Consider the following 21,007-nt stretch of genomic DNA (forward strand, 5'->3'; position numbering starts at 1 on the left):
TCTGCTGTGACCTGCCTATTAATATTTCAAATATTAATTAGAAGAACTTCCCCATTCCTCTATGAAAAGGCTGTAAGTTAAATTCCTTAGCTTTTGGCTCAATTTATGTTAATTAAATAGTGGAACATTGATGCTTTCTTGCAAATAACAATGACTACATAATAAAACAATAGGAAAACAACTGATTGCTTCATAGTTTGATAGGAAAAACCTCAACTTCTAAACCATGGGGTCCATTGGGGGTGGAGGCTAATTGCTGGGGTCCTAATGGAGAGAAAATCCTAGAAATATCCTGTTTAAACCTCTTCATCTCCCAAGGCTCCTTCCGGCTCTGGGATGCTTAATAACCCCCCTCCTCATTGCTTTGGCTAAAGAAAGCTCTTCTGGGGGACTCTCTGACAATCTGTCCTGGCTCAGAAGAATGTTGGGGTTCTGCTGGGTCAGCCACAGGGAGGCAGGCAGTGCCCCTAGGACAGGTGGTGGTGAGAGAAGCCGTCAGGCCCACCACATCATTAGGATGAGTGGCTTTCTTTTTCAGGCAAGAGATGCTCCACACTCTTTCCTGTCTGTTCAAAAATGTGCAGTCCATCCCTCACAGGCACAAACACCTGAGTCACATATAACCTGTTGGCTAACTGGGCCCCAGAGCTGAAGAGTCACCAGGGAGGAGCCGGCTTGTCCCGGTTGTGCTGGCCCAACACAACAGAGACTGCTCCAGCTTCCCAGGAATGGGGAGGGAGGCAGGAATTGAGCTCGCTCAGAGGCCTTCCTGCATTTTCTGACTGATTTCCCAAGGAGAATGAAATTGCCAGTGCACGCGGACATGGACAGAGGCAGCAGCTGCCCCAGCTCAGGCAGGCAGGCTCGGGCCATCCATCCCATGTTTCGCACATTCCCTTAGAAAAAATTTGTATCTTAAAGCAAAGGGAAAGCCCTTGCTCCTTTCATTCAAGAAGCTTGATTTGGTTTAAAAGCACTAAATAAATAGCTAACCAGAGAAAGTGTTTTTATTTTTCGTAGTTCCTGAGAGAATGTGTTTGCTCTAAAGCCAAGGCCCGGTTTCTAGAAAGGTACTAAATTGACTAGGATTACTTTCACGAGAAGCAATTAAAATCGATTTCTCTCCTTCTGAAGCTCCTATTTCACTCATAAGAGCAAATTAGCTCCCTGTCTCAAACACAGATTATTCACCAGGAATTTAGCTCTGGCCACATCCTTAACTAATACCAAATGTCAGGGGGGAGGCTGATGAGAGCTTGCTTTGTCCTTCAGAGAGGACCCTGGGATGACACCATCCCCTGCTGCCAGGAAGGAATGTGCTGGGAGATGTTTGTTCTGCACCAGGCAGGAGTGAAACGGAACCATCCAGGTGCCTGCCCAACCTCTTTGTTGACCCAAGTGGCCTGTGTTGACAAGATGATGCCACTCTAGGGCCCAATATGATCCAAAGTTGGGGCCAGGTTGTCTAGACCATCACAAGATCCCAAATGGCTGTGACACAGCAGACATGGGGAATCTTGGTTCTTGGGTGTAGATTCACCCCATATCTAGAGGTTCCCAGGTCAGCTGAGCACAATCAGCTGCAGCAGAACTGGCCCTATGTCATGTAAAGTGACAATAAGGCCCAATGTGGAATCCTGGACTCGTGGTTGCCATGGCCCCCAGCTACCTTGCTTGGCTTCCTACCACCAGCCCCCTGGAGAAGCACTGAGAGTGAGCCACTACCAGGTGGTGTGGGCACCTGGTAGTAGGCGTTGTGAGCAGGTGGACAGGGGAGCAGGTGGTGGAGGCCTGGCCTGAAATTGGAAGTGAGAACCCAGGGCAGATGAAGAAAGGAGGTGCAAAGGGCAGAGGGAGCTGAGGCCCCAGGATGGCCGCAGTTTGGGCCTAGGAGTGGTCTCAGTCCTCTCCCTGACTCCATCCTTGAAGGGGTGTGACCATACCCCATGCACAGGGGTGCAGGTGGCAGGGGCACTTCAGGTAAGGTCTTCCCACAGTCACCCATCAGCCTCGGATCACCCAAATCCTCTCCATCATGAGCATTTCCCCTCTTTCTTGCTGCTGTTGCACCCAGCTCTGATTCAGAACCAGGTGGGATGTGGACGTACTACCCAGCAAAGCAAGAAGATGATCCAATGAACAACTCGCTTTTGACAGAGCTCTCCATTCCCTGGTCAGCAGCCCAAGGGCACAAGGAGAGGCCCTCCTGCCTGAGTCTGTGTTGTGGGGGAGAGTCTGGCAACAGGCCCCTGGGGACAAAGGGGCAGAGATCCTGCCCACCCCCATGCCCTGGCACATGGCTGCCCCTCCATGAAAGAAATACAGCCCAGGGAGCTGTGGGCTCTTCACCTGGGGAGGTGGTGGTGATTGGAGGGAGACTAGTGTCTCTGTCAAGATACTCCCCAACCCCCAGGCCCCAGAAGGAAGTTCCCTCCCCAGGTACATGATACATACACTTAGGCTTGCGAAGGGGTATTGGGTGCACCTCAGTGGTGATGGTTTTAGATGAGAGCAGCTGTTCCTTTGAGCCCCAGTCTTCTTCCCACTGCTTCTTAAACTTCTCCTCCTCTTCCACAATCCTGAAATAAGATCCCCCTGCCTGTGACTGGGGTCAGGACTTTTACAGGCCCACCCTCTGCCTATTGGGAAACCCTAACCAGCCTGGGGAGAGGCTGCATGGCTCTAGCTGTGATGAAGAAAACAAAGTTCCTGGCACTTGTATTCGACATCGAGTGTCAATGCCACCCTGGGGATTACAGGACTATGCTCTAGTTACCTTAACGTGATGGGCTTTACTAGAATTATGGAATGGCTACCAGGAGACAAGAAGGCCAGGCAAACTGGGCCTGGAGGGGGCCTCTGGCTGGCCACAATCCCAAGAGCACACTCACGTCTGCACGCAGACATGTGGACCCAAGCACTCACTGTTCCATCTCCTTCCGGTATCTTTCATTCTCCTCTGCTGCCTTCTGGGCAATTTCTTTTTTTCTTCTGAAACACAAATTCAGATTGGCATGCTGGAGTCTATGCAAGAGAAGTTCTCTCTTCCTTGTAGCTAATTCCTAATTTGAGAAAGGTTTAAAATTTTTCTTATGGGCTCCCTTCCAAGGATGCCTGGACCAGATTTGGATGCTGGGGAAGCGGGTCCAAGAAAATCTGGGCCTCGTGCTCTTGTGTGGTTTTGCCTGGCACTGCTGAGCAGAGATTCTGTGCTGCCAGGGATGGGAGGCGGATCGACACAGGCCACACTCTATGTGTCTACCTTCAAACACTTAGATAAAGTGACTGACAGTAGGCAGGGCCTTGCTGGAGTCAGGTCCTCTGGGAGGAGGGCCCCAGGCAACATGTAGCCGGGGCCACTGGCCAAGGCCAGGGCAATGGGCAGAGGTACCACCAGGGCTGATTCTCCAGGCTAATTCTGTGATGGGGAAGAGGGAAAGATCCTGTCCACCTTCCTTTTCCAAATTGTTTTTACACTCCTAGAATGTATCTGGATTTGGATTTTGACAGTAGCTTTTTATTTGTGAATTGCTCACCACATTTATTGTCTCAGTCCATCATCTCAACCAACCTTAGGATGGGTGAGCCTTATTACCACAGACAGGTGTGAATACCAGCTTGGCCACATGTGACTTTGTTCACAAGTGGCTTAACCTCCCTGAGCTAAGACCTCTCAGCCTCCTCACCTGTAAAATGGGTCAATACCATCTATCTTCCAGAGCTATTGTGGGAATTAAATTAAGCAAGACATAAACAAGGTCCTGATTCAATGCCGGCCACATGACTGATACTCAACAAACATTAGCTACTCCTGGTAGCATCCTCATTTTCCATACTTCTGGGTTTTGGAAGTCAAGGGCTCTCCTCAACTAGAAGGGGAGAGCTTGGTGGTCTGGAGGCAAGGGATGGATACACTGACCACCACTGAACCCATCTGGTCTGAGGACAGGCCTCAGGGGGGCAGGATGAAGCTGGCCCAGGACACGGTGGGCAGGGAGGAGAGGGAGGGGGCACCCTGGCTGGCCACACTCACTGTCGTTCCATCTCCTGCTGCTCCTGGAGGATCTTGTTGGACTCCATTGCCAGCCGCTTCTGCATGAGAAGCTCCTGCCGCTGTAGCTCGCGCTGCCGTGCCTCCTCCAGCCGCTCCCGGTCTGTCAGGAACAGCTCTCGGCCCTCAGGGGAGTGAAAAGAGACCTCTTGCTCAGTCTCCCAGGGAACCCGGCCAGCCACTGCCACAGCCCTGGGGACCAAGATGCAGGTTGTCCTCTTATCAGCATGGCGCCCCGTGTCAGGCACTGTGGCTCCTATTGTCTCTGAGCAAGCTTCTCCCCGCTAGGCAGAGATCTCTCCCTCTGCTCTGTCAGAGCTTCAGGAAAGGAGACCCTCTGACCCTTCCCAGGAGTGTGTGCCAGAGATCAGGGGTATGAATGGCCGGGGTTGGAAGTCAGGGGTTATGGGGGCCCTACCAGGTCATTCTGGACTTACAGCTCCAGCTACAATGGAGATGGTCAGGCTGCGGCTACTCTTCAGCACGTTGACGGCCTGGGGGGACAAGCAGACAGACCTTGTCTGAAGCCTGACAGCCCAGAGCAGTCAAGGCCTCTAGACATCACATAAGGTCTCAGACCCCATGGCAGGGTTGGGGGGCAGGGCATGGGAAGTGAAGGGCAGACATGATAATGGCCAGCAGGTGGAGACCCCGCATCTCACCTCCTTGTGGTCCAGGTTGGAGAAGTCGATGCCGTTGACTTCGACAATCTGGTCCCCTGTCTGGAGGAGAAATGGAGAGGGTTCAGTGTGTCTCCACTATCTGTAAACCTACTCGGCTGCAGGAAGGGCTTCCCCCGGGGGCCAGAGTCACATATTGGGTCTTCCAGTGGCTGCACCTCAGCTCTTCCTCATGAATAGAGCAGTTAGAAAGCTCTAATGGTATCCTCCCAGGGTGCCTACACTTTATATTTCCTTTATCGGCTGTCAAATATTATCCCATTAGAGGTTCATTCCTTTGGCTTAATTTGTATTTGCTTTAAAAACTCAGTTTGTAGACATAGGAGCCTTGGGTTTCTCATATAGCAGAGGCCTTATTGAGCCATAATAATATTTTGTATAATAGCTAGCACTCATCAATCCCTTACTATGTGCCAGGCACAGTTGGAAGCATATGTACTAATTCATTTAATCCACACAATGACCCTAGAAGGAAGACTATTGCCCCCATTTTTCAGGAGAGGAAACTGAAGTGCAGAAAAAGGAAGTAACTTGTCAAAAGTAGAGATTAAGAGTTCTGGGGGCACCTGGGTGGCTCAGTTGGTTAAGCATCTGACTCTTGATTTCGGCTCAGGTCGTGATCTCATGGCTCATGAGTCTGAGCCCCGCGTCGGGCTCTGCACTGACACCACGAAGCCTGCTTGAGATTCTCTGTCTCCCTCTCTCTCTGCCCCACCCATGCTTGTGGGTGCATGCGCTCTCTCTCTCAAAAATAAATAAATAAACTTAAAAAAAAAAAAAAAGAGTTCTGGCTCTGGCACCAGACTACTAGGTTTGAATCCCAGCCCTATTACACTAGGTACATGATCTTAGAAAAATCATACACTTTCTCCAGGTCTCAGTTTCTCCATCTGTAAAATGACAGTACCTAATTCTCAGAGTTCTTAAAGAGCTTAGAAGAAAGTCCTACCCTGTAAACACTCAATGAATGTCAATTCTTTACTATTACTACACCCCCAAGGTCAAGACCAAAGGCTCTCAGAGCCAGAGAAGACTGTAGAAAGGTGAAACGTGAAGCCTTCACTTGGCGGATGGGGAGGAATCATCAGCCAGCGGCTGTTGGGAGAGGGCTGTGTGGAAAGGCCTGCACCTCCATCACTAACGTGATGACCAGGGTCATCGTCTGACCCTGTACCCCTCTGGGGCATCCCAGTGTCGGTCACTCACCTCCAGCCCCACCTCAGCAGACAGGGAACCAGGCTTCACGTTGCTGATAAAGATGCCAGGTTTCTGGATGGGCCCACTGGAAATGCTGTGGGAGAGATGGGAAATATGGGTGAGGCTCTGCTCATCCCTGGCAGTGCTGCTCATTCTCAATGTCCTGGTCCCTCTGCCTGTGTGTCCCGTACGCTGGCCCCTCAGGATCCAGGTCACCCATGAGGCTCAGTACCCATGGGGCTCCATCGTTTACCTGTCCAGCCTCATTTCCCTGCGGCAACAGCCATAAAAAAACTATTTGTAATTTCCCACTACCCAACCCCTCACCCAATATATGGCATATGCTGTTTCTTCTTTCTTTCCATTCCTTAAGATTCAAATGCTATCTCCTCTACAAGGTTTTCACCAAACTCCTTATTCTATCCCAAGCCTAAAATAGTTGCTCCCTCCTCAGCACTCCTAAGATACCTACACCAAGGATGGCATTCGTACTGTTATTTTCCCCTCTCACTTCTGTGGTAGACATCACGAACTGATCATAGCACTCTTTTCCACCAAACCTAGATTTGGTGCCTTAGAGGTCTTTTTAAAACACAGCTGGCCCTTGAACAACATGACTTTGAACTGCATGGGTCCACTTGTATGTGGATTTCTCATAGTACAACCCTGTAAATGCATTTTCTCTTCCTTATGGTTTTCTTTTTTTTTTTTTTTTTTAATTTTTTTTTTTCAACGTTTTTATTTATTTTGGGGACAGACAGAGACAGAGCATGAACGGGGGAGGGGCAGAGAGAGAGGGAGACACAGAATCGGAAACAGGCTCCAGGCTCCGAGCCATCAGCCCAGAGCCTGATGCGGGGCTCGAACTCACAGACCGTGAGATCGTGACCTGGCTGAAGTCGGACGCTTAACCGACTGCGCCACCCAGGCGCCCCCCTTATGGTTTTCTTAACAATAGTTTCTTTCCCCTAGCTTACTTTGTCGTAATAATACAGTATATAGTATATAAAACACAAACTATGGGTTAAGCAACTGTTTATGTTATCGGTAAGGCTTCCAGTCAACAGTAGGTTATTAGTAGTTAAATTTGGGGGGACTCAAAAAGGGGTCAGCTATAGGACTCCAGGCAGCCACCACTAATTGATGAAAAATAGCACAGGACGGGAGACCTATTTGCCATCTCTGATGCAGAAAGGAGCTTCATTAGGGCCCTTGCAACTCTACACTGTAAGTATTTAGTGGTTGGGAAGGAGGGACTTTTTAGCACCTATGCTTGGCAGAAAAGCATTGAATAAATGTGAATGAGTAGAAACAATATGAAAAAGTTAAATAATAATAGCTAATGTTTACCAACTGCTTACTACCTACTAGGCACTAAGCTGGTACTTTATCTCTACATCTCATTCTTGCTCAAACAGCTGGTATGGGGGATCATCATTCCCAGTTTATAGAGGGGGAAACTAGGCTCAGACTGGTTAAGTGACCAGTCCAAGGTTCTAGAGCTCACAGGTGGAGAGCAGGGGCTGGAACCTAGATCTATAAGTGTAGCACCTGTGTGTGTAATAAGACCACCTCAGGTGGCCTGATGCCTGTTTGCAATTCCCTGGCTGCCACTTAAGGAACCCCACAAAGTAATAAATGACAAGGGAACTGTAACAGAGATGGCCAGCTAGACGGGCCCCTTTTGCAGTGACTCAAGAGCCCACCAACGGAACACGGCTCTGCCTGTGGGCCTCAGTTTCCTCATCTATAAAATGGGCCTGTCAGAGCTGTCCCTCTGGCTGTATAGGGCTGTTGTGAAGCCCAGAGAGGAAATCAGACACTGAGAAGTGTCATCTCCTCAGAAGCAGCAGTGAGAAAGGGGAGAAGTGTTAGGGGTCTCCTGGGGTCTACTGGCCATGAGAGAGCCCCAGGGCATGACTGACACCCACCTGCAGCCAAGGCCCCGGGATCCTACCAGACTGATGAAGACCTTCTTCTCCTTGTTTTCCCGACTGCCGGGGAAGCCCAGGCTGCTCCGCCCACCCTGGAGGAAGGATGGGATAAGGGTCACTGGGTGTCCACATGTGTGCAAGTGGTCTCTTGATTTCATAAAGTCCTTTAGAGCAAGTACTGCTGTCTTCATATAAGACGGCTTGCCATTATGTTCCTAGGGGGTATGTCTGCCCTAGCTGGGCCTGGCTGGATGCCCTGGGGGCCTCAGGGACATTCTGGATGTCTCTGGATGTCTTGGGAGCCTGTCTAAAGCCCCTGAAGGCACATCTCTGGGGCAAGCCCTCCCTTTGGGACCTGCTGCCCCTCCTTGAAGACAACCCTCTCCAGACCCCATCACAGGTGGTCCTGGCCCTTACCTCAGATTCTGACACAAACTGATCCACATACTGCCATTTGAGGGGTTCATCAGGAGAGCTAGTGGGACGGGGATGTAAAAGGGCAGTCATTAGAGAGAGATGTTTGAGGAACCAGGCTCCAAATCCAGATCTGCCCATCTGGAGCCTCCAGCCACTTCTGGCCCAGGAGCAGTACTGGTTTGGTGGAAGCCAGACCCCAATGCCTATCCCAGGACCCTGAGCCCACAGGGAAGAGTCTGTCTGCAGAGGAAGGTCCTGCTCACCTCTTCACGGGAATCAGGCCAATGTCTGTGGGAGAATGGCACAGGGGTTAGGACGGTGCCCCAGGAGCTAGGGATCCCACCGCCTACCCCATCCCACCCCACCCCTCCATCAGTACCCCTGGTCGTCTGGCCTCACTCACGTCTCACTTTGATGGACACGGTCTTCTTGGTGCGGATGAGGTTGATGACTTCCTCATGGGTGCAGGAGGAGATGGAATATCCATTGATTCGGACGATCTCATCCCCTACCTTGGCCGCAGACAGAGGGAATGAGCACCAGGTTGAGAAGGCAGCTGGGCAGGCTTGCCACTAGATGCTCTGGGCCTGCTCTCCGGGAAAGGGGACGATGACGTGCCTTCCCTCAGAAGAAACCTCAGTATGTACCCTAGTACCTTGTTATAACCAACCCACTCTCCATCAGCTTGAGGGGTCCCAGGATAGTGACATTTCTAAGCAGTCTTTCTGATGCATTTTACAGATGGGGGAACCTATATGGAACGGGTGTGAGAGGCACAGAGAATGGGTAGCAGAGCTGGGACTAGAACTCAGGACCCTATATCCTCCCTCCAGGGTCCCTTTTCCCCACTGGGTCACCATCAGGTTCTATAACGCGTGCAAAGGGCAACCTTCACCTAGATTCAGGCAGTTCTTCCTTGGCCTTTGTCCCACCCCGCCCACAGAGTAGGTTCTCCTGTCTTTGTTAATCACTATAACACCATAACGGAGTTGGGGTGGGGAACTTCCATGATTCCTGACCCAAGTTCACATCACTGACACACACACACAATATCTTTCTTTCCACTCTATGGAAGCTTAATGGGCATTTTAACTCTGCCACAGCCCTGACCTCTGAATTCCCACTTGGAGTAAGCAAAGAAGAGTGAATAAACACAAGGCTTTGGCATCAGATGTCCTGGATTCAAACTCCTGCTTCCATTTTGTTTTTTTTCTGCTTCCATTATCATTATTATTATTTTTTTAAGTAGGCTTCATGCCCAGTGCGGACCCCGATTCAGGGCTTGAACTCACGACCCTGAGATCAAGACCTGAGCTGAGATCAAGAGTGAGATACTTAATCCACTGAGCCACCCAGGTGCCCCCCAACCCCCCCGCTTCTTCTATTCTTATTAGCTGCACAACCTTGGGTAAGTCTCCCTCTCTCTCTCTTTTTAAATATTTTTATTACTCAAAGAAAATCTTCATTTTTTTATTTAGCTTTCTGACTCTATGTTTGCGCTTTCAGCACTTTCATGACGATTTTCTCCTCTTTAATAAGGAAAGCACGCTTGATCCTGTCATGAACACACTTAGCACACAGGGAACCACCACAGGCCCTGCTGACATGTTTTTCCACTTTAGGCAACCTCGGAAGAACTGTAGGCATCACAGCACGAGCTCCTTGAAGCTGGCCTGGGCACATGCCACATGTGGAGTCTGGTGCCTTCCCAACCTTCTTGGTCTAAAGGTAAATGATTCTATTGCCAGAGGTTCGGGACAGCTTGTTTCATCAGAGGCTGTTTTGTAGGACAGCCTACGATGGTATGTCAAACGCTAGACCATTCGGAATGCCCGTGAACATTGTCCTCGGAAGAGGAAACAGGACCTTGGGCAAGTCTCTTGAACTTTCTGAACCTTAGTTCTTCTCATCTGTAAAATGGGGAGATGCCCAGGCAGCTGTGAGAATTAAGTAAGCAGGTCCATGTAAAGCCTGCCAGCACCTGGCACATTGGACAGTAATCAATCAATGGTCACAACTGTTACCATTAGTTGGGCCTGAGCCCTAAATATTCTTGCCCTGTTCGCAGGACTTTGGGCCTCATTTGATTGGGAGAGACAGGGGCTCACAGGCCTGCAGGGACAGCCTTTGGATACAGATCTGTGGTGAGCTCATCCCCTGCTAGACCACTGCTGTGGGCCCCTCTAAGCACTTTGGCTCTGGGGGTCAGTCCTGAAGCTCCTCACTTAACAACTGCGGGGCTGGAGGCACCTCGGTGACTTAGTCGGTTAAACGCCCAACTTTGGCTCAGGCCATGATCTCATGGTTCGTGGGTTCAAAGCCCTGTTGTCAGGCTCTGTGCTGACAGCTCAGAGCCTGGAGCCTGCTTCAGGTTCTATATCTCCCTCTCTCTGCTCATCCCCTGTCTCTCCCTCTCAAAAATAAATAAACGTTTAAAAAAAAAAATAACTGTGGGGCTGGAAGGACCCTTAGACATCACATGAAATCAAGGCAGGGAGGTGATGTTTTGTCTAAGTTCACACAGCCATTAGCTGCAAAACACGGACTGGATCCTGGATGCCCCTTTCTAGCCTGAGGCCAGCCAAGTCAGCTGACAGCTTAACTCACACCACATGTGCTGTCCCTTTGGGGACTTGTTGGTACATGTGGGAGACACAGTTGACTCTGTGGGGTCTGGGAGCTGGGCGGGCCCACAGCCTGTGAGGGGTTCGCTAGGCCAACTTCCACCCTCTACAACATCATTACAGAGTTGCTTCTCAATATTGCCACCTGAATGCTTCCCTTCCACATCTCAACACAGACCCCAATGTTCACAGGGGCCTGACAAGAGTGGCAAGGGGCTTGAAAAGGTGTCACAGGGAGAGGCTTGCTAGGGAACTCTCTAGATTTCTGGGGACATCTCATGTGAGGAGAGCAGCTGGTCTAGTTCTTTGCACCCACTTATTATAATGACTCTGTGTTTCCATTAATCAGATGAGGAAACTGAAGCTCAGAGAAATAAAGGGATTTGCTCAAGGTCAGCTGGTGGGTAAAAAGTGTTCCTGGGATTTGAAGTCAGGTTTCCCACACAGACAACAAGCATTGTCTCTTGGGCATTTGGAAGCAGGGAGGAAGGGCACCTGGCCAAGCCTGACTGCAGTTCCCTGCATCCTGTCCTCTCTGGATTCTTGCCACCTGTCACAGATGATCTCAAGTCCCATAGGAAAGGCAGAGATTGCTCTGTCCATTTTACAGCTGGGACAACTAAGGCACACAGAATCATTCTCTAGCCCTGGATTATACAGCATGTTGTGCAGCAGAGGCTGCCCTGTGCAGGGCAGAGGACATAGGTTCAGACAGGATACATTTGAAGAAAGATCTAAAATATGGGGCGCCCGGGAGGCTCAACTGGTTAAGCGTTGACTCTCAGTTTCAGCTCAGGTCATGATCTCACAGTTTGTGAGTTCAAGGCCTGCATCTCTCCCTCTCTCTCTCTGCCCCTCCCCTGCTTGTTCTCTCTCTGTCTCAAAATAAATAAGTAAACTTAAAAAATAAATTAATTAAAATATGTCCAATAGGTGGACAAGAATGGAGAGATGGGAGTCCCAGGGCTGAGTCCCATTAATGGGTCCAAGTTCCCCACCTGGGGACCAGCCTCACAGGTCAAATCAGCAGGGCCTTCAATCCAGCCAGTCTGGACATGCCCCTCCCCTGCCTTCCAGAATCTTCTCCTGTCCTCAGATCTCAGGCATGAGATCTTCCCAGAAACATGAACCCCAGACAGGTGAATGGATGTGAACGTTTTCCCCAAGCTCCTCTGAGTGAGGCTCCCTCTCTTGTTCCAAAAAGGAACCTGCTTAGGACCCCAGTCAGAATGATTCCCACACAGGCTGCGATATCAGCTTTCCTCTCTCTCCCGCTCCAGCGTGGAGCCCTGCAAAAGGCCCTTTGTGCAAGGTCCACAATGAAATGACGATCTGAGGGACAGCAGCACAAAGGACAGATGAGCCTGTCAGCCCAAGAAAGAGAAGATAATTCATAAGCCTGAGAAACAGGTGGGAAGGTAAAACTCTAAGTTTCATTAAAAAGCCCTGATGTCCCCAGTCATGGAAGCATCGTTGAGAAATGCTTGTCCTAAGAGGAAAGCTCACCCTGGAAAAAAAGAGGGCCTCAGTCGATGCCAAGAGAGGAGCTCATTATGTTTTTTCTCTGGCTGTGTTTCTGGGCTGGAAAATGTGCCCCACAGGAGCGGAGTAATGAAGTGGCTGAAATTTCAGCCGCCACTGGCGAGCCGTGAGACAGGGATTTAGAACAAAGCAATGTCTGTCAGCTCCCACTTTCCACCTCCCTCTCCATGGGGCCTTGTACCATAAGTCTTGGAGACCCCTGAAGCCCCTGTCTTGGCAGCCTGATAACAAACATGCTGGCAGCTTTGGGAGGCAGTGGGAGGGCCTCTTCGATGCGGACACACAAAACACAGCTCTGTGCTCCAGCAGGAGTGAGACCTGGAGGTCGGCCCATCTCTGCTCGGACACTGAGATCACTGAGGTGTGGGACCCCAAGGGAGAGGCACCTGGGGTGCCGAAGAGAGATCCCTGGGCTTGGCAGACACGAGACCTGGTTTCAAATCCTGACTCTGACACTTATGGGCTGTGACTGTTTGTATCACGACAACCTGATGAGGTAGGGAGTATTATTATTATCCCCATTTTACAGATAACAAAACTGAGACATGGGGTTAAGTAATTTCATCATATTTCCATTGCCAATGAATAGCAAAGCCAGGACTGTCTGGCTTTCTAGGGTCTATGCTCTTAAGCACCGTACTACACTGGGATTTCCTTTACCCTTCCAGTAAAAGGCTACACGTCTGAAGCTTCAGGTGTTAGGACATAACTATGCTCTTCCTTTGGGAAGTGGGGTGGGTGGTGAAGGGCAGTATCCAGGTTCCCAGCTTGACCGAAGAAAACTGGCAATTGCCTGCAGCCTGATGTCTATGGGCCTGAGGAAAATCTGTCAGGATGTGTCAGTCCAAAGAAGACTTTCCTCCCCTAAAGTCTCAGAAAGGTGAGGCGACCATGTTCAGAGGGGAGACAGGAAGCCTGAGGCCCTGACCCTCCATTCCCCTGAACTCTGCTCACTCACCTGGAGGCCGACACTGTCAGCCTGACCCCCTTTGATGAGGTGGGAGATGAAGAGCCCACAGCCGAACTCGAGGCCCCCACGAACACTGAGGCCGAGGCCTTCAGGGTGCAGACGGTCCAGACGCACCTCCTTCAGCTTCCTGCCATAGGAGAGGTCAGTGATGGCTTGGCGCTGCCCCATCCACTAGCGAGTGACCCTGTCCATCCCACGTGACCCTTCCCACCCCTGCCTCTGTCCTGGAAGCTCCCTCCATACCTGGAACGCCGGGGGGTCAGCTGGTCGTATTCCACCTGGTGCTTCAGTGGGATTAGGGGCCTGATGGCGTCAAACAGCGGCAGGCGGCTAGGCTCATTGATGACCAGCTTCAGGTCTCCCACAAGCACGACCACATCCATGGTTCTGCGGAGACACGGGGGATGCCTGGAGCCTCACCCATGGCCTGGGTGACATCCAAGGATTCCCAGAGGGTCCCCACCCACTGGGTCCAAGCCTTGGAAATCGGGAGAACGCTCCTAAAAATCCCAGAGTCCCTAACTCTGGGCCAGCTGCCTCAGAAGAGCTTTCTTCTTTCACGTTAAATGTCACAAGGACAGGGGTGGGGTAGGGATCATTAACCCATCCTCACAGATGAACTCTAAGCCAGGATTCAGACTCAGCTCTGCCTAATTCTGAAGCCCAGGATCTTCCCAGCCAGGAAGCTTCGTGCGAGATGCTGGTGACCCTTCTCATACCCCACTTCTGATCTGCAGCTAAGCTCTATAAAGCCTGCCCTCACGGTATCTCTCACATGACTCCTCTTCACACCGTTCAGATCCTCAGCATCTCTGGCCTGCTCCTCTCTAGCTGTCAGCCGACCTGCTCACTCTCACCTAATGTTTTCTAAATATAAGTCACTCTCCTTCTCAAAACCCTTCAATGGCTCCCCACTGCCCAGAGGACATCATCCACTCTCCTTGAAGGACTCAGGGCCTCCACGGCCTGTCTCCGTGGAGCTACTCCAGGCTTGTGGCTGTTCATGGCCTCTGTGTGCCCTGGGTTCTACTCCCCCAGATTACCTGTCACTTCCCTGTGCTTTCATGTCTCTGCACCTGTGCTCATATTGATCCCTTGTCCTGGAATGTCCTTCTCTGATATTTCCACCTATCAAAATCCTTCTTACCCTTCAAAACCTAGCTCAAGCTGTCCCGGTCCTCCCTGCCATGATTAGAAGCAAAAGCTCCTTTCTTCACCCTGCTTTCACTTCACCTTAGCAGTTATTCTGCTGTGACTTATATTGGAGTTCTTTGTGGTTGTAGTGTCTGTATACTCCCCCCACTGAGTCACGAGTTACTTAAAGAAAGAAACTAGATCTTTTTCATTTCCAGATTCTGCCTGGTACCCAGCAAGTGGTAGGAGCTTACAAATGTATGCTGGATGAATAAACAAGTGACATCTGATGTGTAGCTGGGGGCAGCTGGCATTTCTTGTTCTATCTCAGCACTTACATTCTGTTGAACCTTTCTGGCTACTTGATAGCCTCATCCATTGGATTGTGAGCAAACTGAGGGCAGCGACCGGTCTGTCTTGTTCACTCATGTGCCCTCAGCTCCTAGCACAGAGCCATGCACAGAGTATTTGTGTAAACATTTGCTAAGGCAAGTGAATGGTGTGTCCATTTGATTCCCAGGAGCACTGAGCATCTGTCCCCCTCCCAGAGCTCCCAAGGATGGGAGGGGGAGGTCCTCCTTTCTCAGAACAAGCCATCCCAGGGCTCTCTAGAGACAGAGGTACCCCGGGGTGGTCCATGGGAGCTGGACCCAGCACACTTACTGGTGATACATCCGCAGCACATCATACAGATAGTCCTTCTCTGCATCATTTTCAATCAGAAAATCCACCTAGAAAACCCAAGGGCAGAATTATAACCCCAGGCCCAGCACTCCCATAGCAGACCCCGGGGAGGGGGAGGCCACTGCCAAGGGCCTCCTCAGCACCTCCACAGGGCTGGGGCTGTGAGAGGAGGGCAGCCAGGGGCCAGGCTGGCCCTCTGACCGTAACACATCAGATGCATGCAGATCACCCCAAAGTGGCCACAGGAGTACCTCTGCACATCCAGATGTGGCCAGGCTGAACCTCATCCCCAGGCAGGTACACACACTCATATGCACACACATGAACCTCCGCGTGACCGTGATGCACTCCCATGACAGCAGTGTTACCGCTCACCCCATGGATATGTCACCAGAGTCCAGAGTGGCAATGCCAGTGTCAGATCCCTGGTCTGGAAGAAGCCCAGTGTCTTACCTGATGGTGACTGTAGTGCCGGATAACTGCTTTCAGAAAGGATTTGGGCCACTCGCTCAGATAGCACATCCTACCCGCTGGAAGGACCCTACCGTTCTTCTCTGTCACCAATGCCAGGGGCAACTTTGCCTTGTCCTGTCCTGGCCTAGGCTGGGCTAGCCCTGCCGTCTGTCCACTAGTCAGCCTCCTGGCTACTCCTTCACCTCTCCACATCCCTTCAGTCCCTCACCTCCCCTCCCCCTCCAGGGGGAGAGTCAAGTTACATCATTTCAACTTTGCTGACGTCAATGGCTGGGACTCCAAGGTCAGGGTCAGGAGCTGTTTCATTAGCACCTCAATCCCAGGGGAACTGGTGGGTAGAAGCCCCAGATTCCACTCCCTGGAACAGTTCAGCGTGAATCTCTACACGCTGTATCCTTGACTCTCTCTTTAGCCCAAGACTGAATAAGAGGGCAAGAACAGCTTCCAGCTGGGAGGCGGGTCAGGAGGCTCTGAACTGTGCATGGTCAGGAAAGACTCTACAAGAGGAGACTTGGATTCCCCTTAAATGAAGGCAGGGTTCAGGTGGGAGGAGGCAGGACAGTCCATCTTGCACCAGTTTGTGACCTACTCTTTTGTGATGAGCTGGAACTGAGCTAAGAGGGATAGAACCAGGAGGCTGTGGCAGATGTGTGCTGAGGAGTGATGGGAAGGCGGTGGCCCAGGGCTGACCAAGAGGATAGAAGGAAGGCGCTAGACCAGAGCAACTGGAGTGCATTCATCATTCAGTAGACACCTCTGGGCACTGCACACCTCTGCATGGCACAGTGCTGTCGAGGATCTACTGCATGCCAGGTGCTTTCCACTGAGCTCAGGGTATTAGGACATTGGCACAAAGTGCCCTGGAGCAGGGGCTCCTTGAATTCGGCCCTTGGACTGCTCCTTGTTCTCTCATTCAGGCCATACTCTGCTTACTGACTGCCAACCATGCCTAGGAACTTTACATAAATTCTCTTAACCTCCCAACAAACCTCTGACATGCATGGATACTATCATCCCCCTTTGAGAGATGAGAAAATATAGGCTCCAAGAAGGAGCAGAGCTGAGACTCCAACTTATGCCGGCTGGCTCTAAAACCTTTGCTTTGTTTCTGACCACCACATAGTATCCACTTACCGGATACAACTTTTTGTATGCATTCGTCTAACAGACATTTACTGAGCACCTACTGTGTGCAAGACACTGCGTCTTTTTCTAATTAGATTTAAAAATCTTTTCCTTTTCTTGGATCTCTCTTGACATGGGCACAGAAACCCCAAAGGAGCCCAGCATCTACAAATACTTTATCACATCAATCCCTCCTTTCCGGCCCACCTATCTCTGGTCTCCTCCATCCTGCATCAGCATTCCCTGGCTGATCCTCAACTAACTCTTTGCTCTCTGTCTGTATGGTAGGGGGAAGGGGGGCTCAGGCCCCCTGTCTAGGGCCCTTGAGGCAAATTCTGCGTTTAGCCTTGGGCCCTTTCCAGCCTCATCTCTCAGCATTCTTCCATATGGACTGGCCCTTCAGGAGAGCTGCACAGGGAAAGCAAACAACATTCAGCTCATGCAAATACAACTCCACGTGTGCACCCTGCCAAAGACCGAGAAAGAGAGCAAGAGCAAATTAAATAATGCATGTTGTTCCACTCAACGAACATCTGCCCTTCTCAGGCTGTTGTGGGGACTAAATAAGCGAATATACACAAAGTATTTAGAACAGTGCCCAGGGCTCCCAAATCTTGAGGACTCTGAAACATGTGCTGAGTCTCTTCCTTTCTGTCTCCAGACCCACTCTGCAGCCTTCTCCACACTGCCCTGTGTCCCAGGACGTTTTGCCTGGGCTCCCTGTCCTCTGACACCCAGCTGGTGTGAGAGCCCGAGGAGAGAGAAAATGGGGTTCTGACTCCCCCGCTCACACTCTCTGCTACATCACCTTACAAGCAGCTCTGAGCTTCTGCCTGTAGCCATGGCTCTCCCCTTCCTTTGCCCCTTCAGGAGCACCTGGGTTCCTGCTGCTGCTCCCAGGCCCTGTCACCACACTTTGTGGGTTCATGCGTCCCTGCCCATCCTTCGTAAAGCTCTCTTTAGTCTCCCATTTGGGAAACCGTTGGGATAAGCCACACGCTTCTTGCCTCAACTCTGGCCGGTGTGAAACATTGGCTCTTAGCAGTGTTAGTACCAGCAGCATTTTCTCTCTGTGAGCTCTTCCTCCACCTTTAAGATGCCTCAAACATCAGCTCTCCTTGGTCAAACCTCTCCTCATGCTCCCCCACAAGTCCTGTGCTGTCATTCTGCGCACGTGACACCACTTAGTTCCCACCCCTGCCACGGCACTCACCAAGCTGTGTTGTACATTCTCTCTTTACTCTCCTGTCTCCCCACTAATCTGTGTGTGGCCCAGACACGGGGCTGGGAGGAGTGTGGCAGGGTGAGGCCAACAAGCCCCTTCCCCAGCTGACTCTGCACTTCTCTGGGCTTCAGTTTCCTCATAAAATGGGGATAAAAGTACCTATTTCATAGGATTTCATCCTTCTTTGAGACCCTAATCATTTTTTTTTATTATTATTCATTGAGTTAATGCCTGGCACGGGACCTGGCAAATAGTAAGTGCTAAGTGTTTGTTGACCAGAACTAAGTAAATGAACACAGATTCTATATTCTCAGCAGCTAGCAGGCCGTGGGCACTCCATAAATGTTGCTGGAATGAATGGATCCAGCCACACTTCTCCCCAGGCCTTCAGAGCACTACCCCTGGGTAGTACTGGGTATATTTGGTTCTTGTTTTATTATTCTTCATCCTTTCAAGACACCTGTGTCTTGCTGGCTAGTTGGTGGCATTTGTTTCCATTTTTAAATTTTTTTAAGTTTATTTATTTCTTTTGAGAGAAACAGAGAGAGAGAGAGAACAAGCAGGGGAGGGGCAGAGAGAAGAAGAGACAGAATCCCAAGCAGGCTCCCCCACCACCAGTGCAGAGTCCAGTGCGAGGCTCAAACTCATCAACCATGAGATCACGGCCTGAGCCGAGATCAAGAGTTGAATGCTTAACTCACTGCACCACCCAGGCGCCCCTAGTTGGTGGCATTTGACCCAGTGCATGGCACACCTGATCATGCCCTCTTCCCCTGCTTCTCCTACCTCACTTGCTGTTCCTTCCTCTCTTCCTCTCCTCTAAAGGTTGGGGTGCCCTGGTGCAGTCCTGGGTCTTCTTTTCCTCTTCACTGTGTCCCTACGTCACCTCATCAGTTTCAGAGGTTGAGCTACCATTTATTCCTCAAGGACTCACTGCAGCTTATCTCCAGCACAGACCCCTCCCCCCATCTTCAGACTCCCACAGCTCCTGGCCTTCTTTGTCACCTCTCTACTTAATGCTTGAACAGGCATCTCAAACTTACAACATTCAAAATGGAACTCTTGGTTTCCACCACCTCCCATCTTGTCCCCACCAACCTGCTCCTCCCAAAATGTAGACTACCTTTTGATGCCTCCCTCTCCACACCCACAGCCACCCATCACCAGAACCCACTGGGTCTACCTTTTCTCATGTCCGGGGTCTGACTGCTCCTCATGCTAGTCCAAGCCCCCACCTCTGGCCTGGGCTGCTGTAGGAGCCTCCTGACTGGGGTCCCCCTTCCACGCCTGGCCCCTTCAGTCTGCTCTCTACCCGCACTCAGAACAATCCCTCGTGTAAGGTGCAAGGCAGTCGTGTCACTCCCCTGCTGGCTTCTCATCACTCTGAGGACAAAACCCGAAGTCCTGACCCTGGTCTACAGGCCCCCACCCCACTCTAATTCATCACCCATTACTCTTCAATCTGTAATTCCTCTCAGAAACACCACCCTCCCTGCTGTTCCTAAGGGCTTCAGGGCCTTTGTATTTTACTGTTCCCTCCTCTTGGAATATTCTTCCAAGTTCTTCCACTCCTTGGAATGGCTCCTTCCCTCCCTTCTTTCTAGATGTCTGTTCAAATATCACCTTTTTAGAGAGGCCTTCCTGACAACCAACTGGTTGCTCTCTGCCCTCTCATCCTAGTTTATTTTTTCCATGACATGTATCACTACTTTGCATTGTATGATACTTGTATTGGTTTACTTGTTAACTGTCTGTCTTCCCCACTAGAGTGTACTAAGGAGCCAGGGACTTTGTTTTATTATTCAATGGTTAGAGTAATGTTGGGCATATATTAGGAGCTCAGTCAATGTTTACTGCATGAATGATTAGTAAAACTTTGGAAGGCAGGGGGCCTTTCTGACCTTCTTATTGATCCCCTTCCTCCTGCCCCCAGGGGCCTGGCCTCATCAGGGTACACTACAGATATCCATAAATGAATGATTACTGAACAGGCAATAAAAACTTTTTGAGCAAATGAGTAACCAAGTTCCTCCAACATGCAGGCACAGTGAGCAGAAGGACAGGCTTCTTTTGAAAATCTGGTTCTCCGGGGACGAGAGTCTTGGTCTCTGATGATCCCCTTCCCTCTCCTTGGTATCCTGGCCCAAGGTGGTGACTGGGAAGGGCATGCAGGTACTGCTGATGTCCTTGGGAAACTGCACAAGCCCAGAGAAAGGGACTCTACTCAATAGCCTGGAGTCTGCTGGCTCATCCAACAGGATGCTCTGCAGGTATCTGCAGGTGGCCATGGACCAAATGGTTACCACAGGTCCAGAGTAGCCAGTGCTTGAATTCCTATTTAATCCTAACTGTCCAGTGTGGTAAGCACTGTGAACCTCATCTCATAGCCGAGGAAACTAGAACTCAGTGAGATTAAATGGCTTGCCCAAGGTCTCACTGGCGGTGAGTGACAGGGTTGAGATTTGACCCCAGTTCTGCCCAACTTCATATAGTAGACAACAACAATGGACATTTGTTGAGGACTCACTAAATATCACAGTCTATTTAAACTCCCTACACCCGTGTAGATCTCACCCAACACTCACAAGAACCTTAGTAGGCAAATATTATTGTTATCTTCATTTAACAAATCAAAGAACTGAAGCACAGAGAGGTTAATAACTTGCTCAAGGCCACACAGCACTTTCCATGACAATATACCACTTTTAGTGCTACTCCCAACAGATAAAGATTTCCATTACAAACCATTCCTAAGGGGTAAATTTGCACTACAGCACTAAGGAAGGGACACCTAGAAAACAATCAACAGAAGCTGTAAATTTCACCCAGTATGGCTGTGCGCCCCCATCTGTATCCTCTGCTGCTTTGTTCTCTCTCCCTAGTTCCTAGATGATCTCAACCTGGGAGGGGAAGGCTCCTGCCGTCTTGGAGGCTGCAGGGCACAAAGTCC

The 21,007-nt window shown here is 50.5% G+C and overlaps 1 protein-coding gene and 1 pseudogene across 1 annotated transcript in view; both read right to left on the reverse strand.

The window, feature by feature from the left end:
* USH1C (USH1 protein network component harmonin) overlaps positions 1-21,007 on the reverse strand; it is a 47,252-nt gene that overhangs the window by 24,413 nt on the left and 1,832 nt on the right. The window contains exons 2-14 of the mRNA XM_047072021.1: positions 15,213-15,280; positions 13,659-13,802; positions 13,404-13,542; positions 8,683-8,791; positions 8,543-8,567; positions 8,280-8,337; positions 7,860-7,954; positions 5,938-6,022; positions 4,714-4,773; positions 4,489-4,545; positions 4,034-4,176; positions 2,926-2,991; positions 2,455-2,579 (exon numbers count right to left, since the gene is read on the reverse strand). Coding sequence (XP_046927977.1) covers positions 2,455-2,579; positions 2,926-2,991; positions 4,034-4,176; positions 4,489-4,545; positions 4,714-4,773; positions 5,938-6,022; positions 7,860-7,954; positions 8,280-8,337; positions 8,543-8,567; positions 8,683-8,791; positions 13,404-13,542; positions 13,659-13,802; positions 15,213-15,280 — 1,174 coding nt within the window. The remainder of the gene's footprint in view (positions 1-2,454; positions 2,580-2,925; positions 2,992-4,033; positions 4,177-4,488; positions 4,546-4,713; positions 4,774-5,937; positions 6,023-7,859; positions 7,955-8,279; positions 8,338-8,542; positions 8,568-8,682; positions 8,792-13,403; positions 13,543-13,658; positions 13,803-15,212; positions 15,281-21,007) is intronic.
* LOC124505732 (60S ribosomal protein L34-like) lies at positions 9,750-10,102 on the reverse strand (annotated as a pseudogene).

Source organism: Lynx rufus, unplaced genomic scaffold (assembly GCF_022079265.1).
Source record: "Lynx rufus isolate CCGP_SWC_20201006 ecotype Redwood Valley unplaced genomic scaffold, mLynRuf1.p SCAF_9, whole genome shotgun sequence".
NCBI lineage: Eukaryota > Metazoa > Chordata > Mammalia > Carnivora > Felidae > Lynx > Lynx rufus.